This window comes from Penaeus vannamei, chromosome 35, assembly GCF_042767895.1.
Source record: "Penaeus vannamei isolate JL-2024 chromosome 35, ASM4276789v1, whole genome shotgun sequence".
Classification (NCBI taxonomy): Eukaryota; Metazoa; Arthropoda; class Malacostraca; order Decapoda; family Penaeidae; genus Penaeus; species Penaeus vannamei.
This window is the reverse complement of record NC_091583.1, coordinates 23957022-23966981: the sequence shown is the minus strand read 5'-3', so window position 1 is coordinate 23966981 and position 9960 is coordinate 23957022. Positions and strand designations below refer to the sequence as shown.

General features: G+C 32.2%; 1 protein-coding gene across 11 annotated transcripts in view; it reads right to left on the bottom strand.

The window, feature by feature from the left end:
* Positions 1-210: 210 nt before the first annotated feature.
* Positions 211-9960, bottom strand: part of tty (tweety) — a 216372-nt gene continuing 206622 nt past the window's right edge. For 4 of the 11 annotated variants that reach the window (XM_070114332.1, XM_070114327.1, XM_070114328.1 and 1 more), the window contains 2 exons: positions 4283-4355; positions 211-986 (listed from right to left, as the gene is read on the bottom strand). In XM_070114332.1, the coding sequence (XP_069970433.1) occupies positions 945-986; positions 4283-4355 (115 nt within the window). In that variant the 3' untranslated portion in view covers positions 211-944. Of the gene's footprint in view, positions 987-3562; positions 4356-9960 lie in introns of those variants that run through there. The other 7 variants (XM_070114322.1, XM_070114321.1, XM_070114323.1 and 4 more) reach the window with 4 other exon arrangements.

The window sequence follows — 9960 nt, the reverse complement described above, 5'->3', positions numbered from 1 at the left end:
ACATGAAACTAAATCTGTTAATGTTCACATCATTTTTAGATTCATGTTGATCTAAAGTTACTTCCTTGTGACAGAGATCCCTCACATGCAGAACGGCCGGGGCAACATATACGTACAATGGAGATTATATATGACTTCAACTATCACACTTACCACATAAAACACAAATGTATAACATCCTCCATTTTCACTTTTGAGATTTAGCAAATATTTTTCTTTGGCCCTGATTTCTTTTTTTTCTTTTCTCACTAATGAAATTACTTACTCAACTGGAGGATGTTATATGAGAAGAATCTTCATATAAAACAACTTGGAGTGATGTCTGGTGTGAGTAAGCTACACACAGAATGATGAGGCAAGTAAATTCAACTTTTACAGGTAGAAACAAAGAGCCACACTTTCTAATGAGGCCCATGGAACACCCATCTTCTGCTGAAAGTCCTTGACACATCACAAACTTTATATTTACCATTGTGGAGTGTAAAGTCCACCTTTCCATTTCTTCAACTTTTCATGGCAGTTGATTTTCTACTACTAAAGAGTTCATCTACATCACCAACACTTTCCACCACCATTTTGCTCTTCTGACAAACAACTCTTTGGTAAGTTTCAGTGCATTCTTATGTTATGTAATACTGTCTCTGACCACTTTGAGCATCATTTTTTACATTATTCAAGTTATCCTCATTGGTCTCTCTTTTTTTCTCTCTTTCTGGACAATGTGCTATCCTGCACTCTTAATAGAATTGTACACTTCATTCATACACATAACTGTTAAACTTGAGATTTATCTTTGATATTTACAACCACTGTACAACCTACAAAGTGCCACTACATATATCTAGGAAAATATGATACAATGATTGTAATTTCTTTTCATCAGTATCTTGTATCACTGGTCACATGTATATCAGCAGAATTTCTCACATTCTAAGTGATACTTTCTACTCTTCCAGGATGCTTCTCCATGAAGGTCCTTGATTGTACTGGAAAATAAGTTATTGAGGAAATATATACATTAAAAATCTGCTGAACACCATCAATATCAAGCAATGATTCTGATGTAATACCCTGAAGGGCTTTCTGAAAAAGGAGGTAAGACAACTTGACATTAAGAGCAAAGTTTTCATGTATTTCAATCCTTTACATTGTATGGACCATGTATTCAGTCATAAGGCTACATAAAAAAACAAACAAAAAAACAAGGTAATGCATCCTTCTGTAATGGCAAGTGTAGGGCCTTAAGGTACAGATTCAGAGTAGACGCATAAAACAGAGCTGAGCAGTAATGATTCCTCACACCAAGCAATCAACCGGGCACTCAACCCATCGTATCAATGGTTGATCAAATGACTAGATCGGCTGGTGCAAGAAACAACCGAAGTGTACACATACTTCACCAAATAGGCAGTAAAAGAGATTTAGCAAGGTTCTAGTATCTCCCAATTATATGTAATAATGAAATATATAAAAGCATAACAATATTTCTTATTACAAATAATAATCATTTTGTTCCAAAAAAAGGTGGGAAGGCAAGGATGTCCTTTAACCCCGCTAGTATTAGTTTTAAGAGACTACAAAAGATCTCTCATCCCACTTCACCGAGGGATTTATATAAGCAGAGGCTTAGGAATAAATAAAAAGCCAGGAAAAAATCTTAATAGTGCAACACTTCAGCCATCTAAAGAAACATCAACAATTATAAGCTAACTATAGGACTGGTAGGAAGCTCTTCATAAGACAGTGTATGCAAAGAAGTTAATTAAAAGCTTAACATTCAACCAAACCTCATCTGTGAGGAGAGCTTGGAAAATAGAAAAATTCAGCATAAACATGAACTACAGGAACATACCTAATGCTCATTCATCTTAGGTAAAATACCAGTGAATTAAAAATGGGACAAAAAAAATATATACTAAAAATTTCTACACATAACATGTGATGAAACCTTACAAAAATATGCACACATTTTCTCCTTTCAGACATAACTAAAATCATATCCAATCAGTATCTAAATGTGTTACAAATTTTGTTTAACTGTCCTACAAAAAGGGCAAAATGCACAAAAATGCATCTTACAGCACCACTACTGAATAAATCAATAAATTTATATGCCTCATATAAAGAAATGCATCCTCACAAAAACAATATATTATTCATTAATACAAATGAAGAACAAAAACTTGGCACATTTCATACTGGCTTTCATTGCCTTACACACTACACAATTGGTATTATCTGGACTCTACATAGCTGTTCAAATACAATGAATCGGCATAAACATATCTAAATAGTTGAATACACATTTTCATCGTCAAATTTCCAACTTGGTAAACAATATTTTTTCTCTATTTCCTTATGTATATAAGGAGCCAATAAATAAAAACATATATCCGCACTATTCTTCCAACCCCTTCAATATTCATAAATCATTGAATGAGAAGAGAGTATAAATTAAGACATAATATATTGCAAAATAAATAAAAAGGTTCTTGTGATAAGTAAGAAGCAGTATAAATCAGAATGTATAATTTCACAAAGTAAAAGATGTATTTTTGATGAGGATTTTATAAAAATGCCTCAAATACCCCTCTTCTTTTATGAAATTTTTCATTCTTATTTATACCTCCTCTACACACAAAATAAAGTAAGGGAACTCATAAATATGTCTTCCACATCCTCTCCTAAAATATCTTGCCTATTCTCTATTCCCTAGACTCATCTGATGGAAATGCAATGCTGCATAAGAGTGAAAAGATCCCTATTTATAAACAATATATTTCCTTAATTCCCTATGGTTCACAATGAGAATATTAAGTGGCAAGTGACATGACTAATCATTGTACTTTTTACATTAGTTAAAGAGGTCTATCAAGACTAATTAATTTTCTTCACTGTTGGTCCCAAATATACATAAAAAGATAAACAGGAATTTCACTGGATTCACAATGAGCAAGACTTTTTTTAACTTTGAGATAGGACTCAAATTTCTAAGCTTGTGCATATTATAAAATCTGTGTTCATGTGTGTATGTTTATTCCATCCCATGTGTAAAATATGAAAGCATGTACATATATAGTACAGAAAAAGACAGACAAATAAGATAATAAATGGTTACTCCTTATGGTCACCTACATACAAATGTTATTATATTTATCCCAATATAAACATATTAAAAACATATGCATATCAAATAGGAGTATGTGTTTCGTATATCATGATATAGGTATACAAAAAATCTTTGTATTAAAAAAAGTGTATAAAAAACTTCACCAATATGTACATTTTCATATAAGTACATAGGTTTGTGTGTATGTGCATATGCATGTGTGTAATATGTGTAATTGCATATAAGTACATAGATTTATGTATTGTGTGCCTGTGCATTTGCATGTATCTGTCTCTGTGTGTTTGTGTACATGTAATTGTCTGCATGCTCATGTTTGAGTCAAGTCTGTGTGTGTGGGTGTGGGTGTGTATGTGCATATATAAATATATATATATATGAATAAGCATATAAGTGCATTAAATTTTTAAATACAACAAAACAAAAAAATCCCTAATGTATTTAACAAAATGTTTCCTTTTACAAAACATAAAGATAACCTTGGGAAGAAATATGCCTGGTTTCTCCTATACTGAGAATTAACACCACAGATGAGAAGTAAGACCATCCAGTATTGAAATATTTCAGGGACACATGCAGATAAGTTGAAAATATATTTATGTATTCATTAACAAATTCATGCCCTTATAGCAGTCATGGAAGCAATGGGTATTAACAATGAATGTATCACACCTAATGACCAATGACTGAGGAATATCCAAGAGTGTGAACATCTTTTGGCTTTGTGTTTTTTAACATCTATTTGGCATCATCCTCTTCAAAGGGCAAAGGTGTCACTTCATCTTTCATCAGATGCTCATTAACTCTAAACCACTTCCACTGAAAAGACCCTCCATTTTAAGACATTGTACTTTTCCACATGCTTCCCTGTAGCAGATCTTTCTCTTTACACATGGAAGATTTAGGTTTTATGTGCTAAGACAATCTTAAAATTACAGCAAAATACTGAGTCCAACAATACCATGAAGAGAGCCATGCTGTTAGTTAAGTGGCCAATATCCTTTAGTAGAAGTCAGATGATTCAAGGGTCTTGCACTGCTTGGAGAGAGTAGCATACTGGCCTTGGTTGGGACCCACTGAATGACTATGACTGTGACTATGTGTGTGGTGGTGGTGGTTATGGTGGTGGTTGTCGCCACGGCCCATGGTACTTACAGTTGCAGGGGCCGACCCACTTCCTCCTCCTATACTCCCCATCCCATCGCTGTGGTACAAGTGACGTCCATTTCTGAAACGCAAGCAAATGATTATCAAGAGGTAATATAAATTCTAATGAGTGATAACAGCTTAATAACATCTCTAATAAATACATGTGAGTGAGTGTGTGTGATTGTGATTGTAATTGTGAGTGTGAGTGTGAGTGTGAGTGTGTGTGTGTGTGTGATTGTGATTGTGAGTGTGTGTGTGTGTGTGTGTGTGTGTGTGTGTGTGTGTGTGTGTGTGTGTGTGTGTGTGTGTGTGTCTGTGTGTGTGTGTCTGTGTGTGTGTGTGTGTGTGTGTCTGTGTGTGTGTCTGTGTGTGTCTATGTGTGTGTGTGTCTATGTGTGTGTGTGTCTATGTGTGTGTGTGTCTGTGTGTGTGTGTCTGTGTGTGCATGTGAGGATGTATGTGCACATTTATGTGTGCATGTGTACATAAACATTGGCATACAGTGGTACAGAGAACAGTGACAGCATATACTTCTATAACTGTGACTCTTCATTCTTATCCTGCCTTGTAAATATATTAGCAATTCACTGTAAATCATTCATCAGGTATTCATTATATATGGAAAAAAGCAACTATATTACTTGAAGGGTTTAATATACATTTTAATCTTAATAGCCAAATTAATATATCTTTTTAATAATGATCTATAATTGGGTATTAAACAGAGGGTCATGGCAATATCTCGTAAATAAAACAAAACACGCAAGAGATTCTCCTTGCAAAAAAGAAGTACTGTTATAATTTTAATTCTTTATCAGTATATACACTATTAAGTGCACAGACACAAATAATGCAAAGTACACTTATAGAGAGAATACTGAATCACTCTCATGCAGTAACTATGAAGTCAAAACACAAAGGAAGTTATTTTCTCCAAATCATTATTGCTGGTTATACTTTGATGTGCTCATGTGGCATATATATACACTACTTCAAAAAATCACCTTTATTAATTTTTAACTTCAGGACACTATAGATTGAGTACTGAATCAGACTATACATACTGGTGACTATTTTTCGTTTTTCAGCAGATACTTGACTTGGTTAGAGAAGTTCCTTTAAATATTCTGTGGCTTTGAAGAGATAATAAATCAGGCAGCATTCTTCAAAACTATTCCGGTGTCACTTTAAAACACTAACAATAAAAGCTACATTCTTTTTGTAAAAAGGATTCAGTAATTTTCAGAAACTTCTTAATATCTTTAAAGATTACTAGTTCGCAAACAGAGGGTTGCCAAGAAGCCTTGAGGGAAAGTACTGTAGGACAATTTGCCTGCTGTTTGTCAGGGGTCATGTTCAGAATATACTTTAAAGCCCTGTCTTTCATGGAATATTTTATTACAATTAGGTAAATAAAGACTGCAGAGATGTTTTTTTCACTTAGCTTAAAACTATGCAGATTGAAAAAATAAACTGAATGGCTGATGTCAGGGGGCTATAGAAGTGTCAGAGGTTTGAGAAGGGGCCACAAGTGGAAAAAGTTGGAAACCACTGTTAAAGATTTCAATAGACCAGATTGTTGGATGCAGCCTATATATTTAAACAATCAACTTGCATGATCCCCTCACAAACTTTCTTTTTTTTACATTCTAATTCAGTGGGTACTTACTATGTACTTATCATTATCAAAGTCTTTTGGATCTGCACATCAAACAACATGAAATCATGAATCCTGATAATGAAAGGAGAAAATAATATTGATAGATGTTTACGATGTACATCCAAGCCAAGTGTGGGAGTCTAACAAGACATATTTCAGTGACAGTCAATCCTTAATACCTAAATATTATTTCTTATACACTTTTGTCTCATTACTCAAGTAAATGTTTACTGAGTCATCATATGTGAGATATAATGAATCACAGAAAAATATTGATATTAAGATGCATGCTTAATTTTGCTTATGTATTTCATTACCATATTTAAAAATTTAGTTACCTAATAAATTAAGTAAACTGCATTTAGCCTCCCAAGACTCATCTAACAGATAATGGAACAAAGGCATTACAAAGTCTTCAATATAAGAAATTAAAACTTTAAAACCATGTACATTAAGAAAATTTTAACCTCTTGAATCATTGCACAAATTTGATTTGAATAACAATCACCCACTTCTAGGGTTACTATTAGATTTTCTGTCCTGATATTCTTTCAATAAATTAATAAATAAATACAATAACATCCATAAGGAGTGACAAATATGCTACATTTATCTTGGGATTATCATAATCCACAAGAGAGAGATACCATGTTAATACACGATCATGAAATAAGAAAAGTATTTAGGTAGTCACTATTTAGAGCCTGAAGGCAAAGAGGAACAAATCATGCATGGGTGACATGAACACTCAAAAAGTAAGTACACTTCTGGATATTCATCTACTGAGCATAAGACTTGTGACGAGAGTTGCCATATGCATTCTAAAAAGCACATGTGGAATTCATCAAAATATTTTCATAGAGAGAGCATTATATAAGTGGAAACTTACTTAGAGAATCCACCACAGTTTGCCGAAAGCAATTAAGAGAAGAAACAAACAATACCATGAATAATGATTCATGAATGACAAATGTGCAATAAATAAACAAATATATATAAAAACAAGGTTTCCGAGACAACAGCAACAAGCCATTTTGTGAAATTTTACTTGAAATTTCCCATCACTAGCTCATAGTGTTATTCATAACAGTACCAGTATTTTAATGCCTGTTTTTTTTTTCTTGGGCATTCATCTTCAGGTTGGAAAAAAAAAATCAATATCTGGTTTTATGTATAATTACATCAGTATATATTATATGTCCTTCACCAATTTTGTGAAACTATATACTCACAGTCAGTGAAACATTAATTCTGGTGAGACCAGAAAACTATTTTCATACCTTTCTAAAACGAATGCTGCTGTAAGTCACTAAGCATGATTCTCCTTTCTATTCAATAATACTTTTAGTATTTATGGATGAAAAAAAAAAAAAAATATATATATATATATATATATATATATATATATATATATATATATATATATATATATATATATATATATATATATATATATACATATATTTCAACGCTTTGCACCCATAAAGGAATTATAAAAGTACATTAAACAGATGAAATGTAAAGTCATAGTCATATACATTAATTTAGAGTTACATATAGAATTCAAAGCTCAGTGAGCACTATTTCTGTTTTCAGTCGTTAAGGTTATAAGAAAGATATAATTCATTAAGTAGCATAAGACAAAGATCTCAAAAAGTTCTTAAAGCAACTGAATTTTCAGAAATGTATGTATATCTATGATATTAACAGTCTATTCAAAGATGAGCAACACATAATGCACTAAAATTCATTCTTGAATTAATAAAACTATCATCCTAATATCTAAACTACCATTACTAAATCAATGACTATTATCTTTTACCTAACAATTATTCAATTACTTTCTTTATTTGGGTGAAATCATCTACATTCATTACACTTCTAGTCTCTGAACAATCACAAGATTATTCTCTTCATTCAATTGTGCTGAAATTGTGTGGAATAAAATATCTTTCAGCATCAGTCTGTTTACAGCATTGCCTTTAGTTGCCTTTCTGTTAAACATTTTCACTATCTTAAAAAAAAAAATCTACTAAATATGCTATCTATTTAACATACAGTGGCCTGAAAAATATACAGAAACTTAATGATCCATGCTATAATCATCACTGGGTTCTATAAGTAACTTTTTACCATAACTTGAAGTTTACTTCTAGAAATTGTTAACAATATGACCAATCATCATGACAGAACACACTTTCCTTGACTGTATTCAATTAACTAACTACATCTTAAACAAAATGAGATCAACACACAAAACCCGATGTCACATGTGGTACAGAATCTCCACACTTCCTTTTATCATAGTGCATGCAATCTTGATTTAGTGTTTTTTTGTTTTTGTTTACATTCCAAACACATTTTAAATTTTACTTTTTTTTGGGGGGGAAAGATTCAGTCTAGTCAATTCTGCTAGTTTTTATGACATATGAGAATCCACATGCAAACCTACGAAAACAAAATAAAAAACAAAACAAAAAAAAACTGAATGTCTAGTTCAAAACATGTACACAGTGTATGAACAACAAATAATACCAAGAGTAATATTCCCTAATTTCCAGAATAGTGCACAAAAGTATCATTCATGTATCTGATGTTATGATGAATAACTATGCTAAAACCAAGCTAAATTTTGCTGGTAGTTAGTCCATCTGATAGGCTATTCAACTGCATGTGATTTGAAACTATTGATCCCATCTATGGAATTAGGATTCATTACCTAAGAAAATATGATTACTGAAGATTTTTGCACGCACCTACATCAGCAGTCCAGAGGAAGGATTGCTTGGAGGAGAGCAAGAGCTGCTCCATGAGAAAAAATGAGTTTTGCAATAAACATATAGCTCTTTTATTTACAGAGATTGCTCTTGTATGTAGCAATAATTTGGCATGGTCAGATTTCTTACAACAAAAAGGTCTGTTACCCAGACTTTCCTGTGCCTAATATCTACCAAGATAAGGTGAATTATCATAAAGTCAACAGCACTGAAAGATCTGTCACATCCAGTTTTGCCTTTCAGTTCTCATGCAGAAACATCGTTAACAGAGCATGATTTAAAATACAGAATAGTTGTCACATAGCTACACACACATAAGACAGTTAGATTTGTATACTGCCATATGACATTTTAATTAAACTGTACTAGTACTATAAAATCACACTGCAATTTTACTTTTACTAACTGATAAAATGTGTATCCCAAAACATTCACTGCATAACAATATGAACCTATTATGAATGTGTATATATATATATATATATATATATATATATATATATATATATATATATATATATATATATAGTTACTTTTCAGAAAAATAATATTTTGCATTCAATTTGATAACAAAATTGAATCAATGCCCTTTACTCAATCTGTCTTACATATTCATTGTAATATTCAGTTCCTAGGATTTTTCACCATATATAAAATCTTTCAAAACTACAAAATTGTATACAACTTCTTTCTCCATAAGTGTAAAATGATTACATGCATTAAAATCAAAATTTAGGACCTAGAAAATTATATAGTGATTGCTCAAAACCAGCAATTAAAAAAAGGTTTCAAGGTACCTGGTTTTTAAAGAGGCCCAGAACACAAAGGAAATGAATATACCTCAAAGTTTCCCATCACAGGTTAACAGAGCTATAGTGCACCTAATCTCAGGAAGGAAAAACTCTTTAGTTTTCCAAATGTTATCAAGTCTCTTGTGAAAAATATCATAGTGTAATTATTACATGTGTTTTGCATTTCTAAAACATACATATATTCCTTTAAAAATCAAAATTTCCTGCCCTCAACAAAACTTCGTCATCGTTTCATAAAAGAGACTTGGCAAAGCAAATCAGAGTACCTCAGAGTCTGGGGTGAGCTGCCAGGTTTTTCTTTTTGAGATTGGGCAAAATATAGACATGAAAAAAGACATTGCTTTACTGCAAACTACACTGAAAAAAGTAAACTAAACACATGTAATGATAGAGGAGGATTAAAGCCCTGAAGGCCTCCTTACACTGGAACATGTG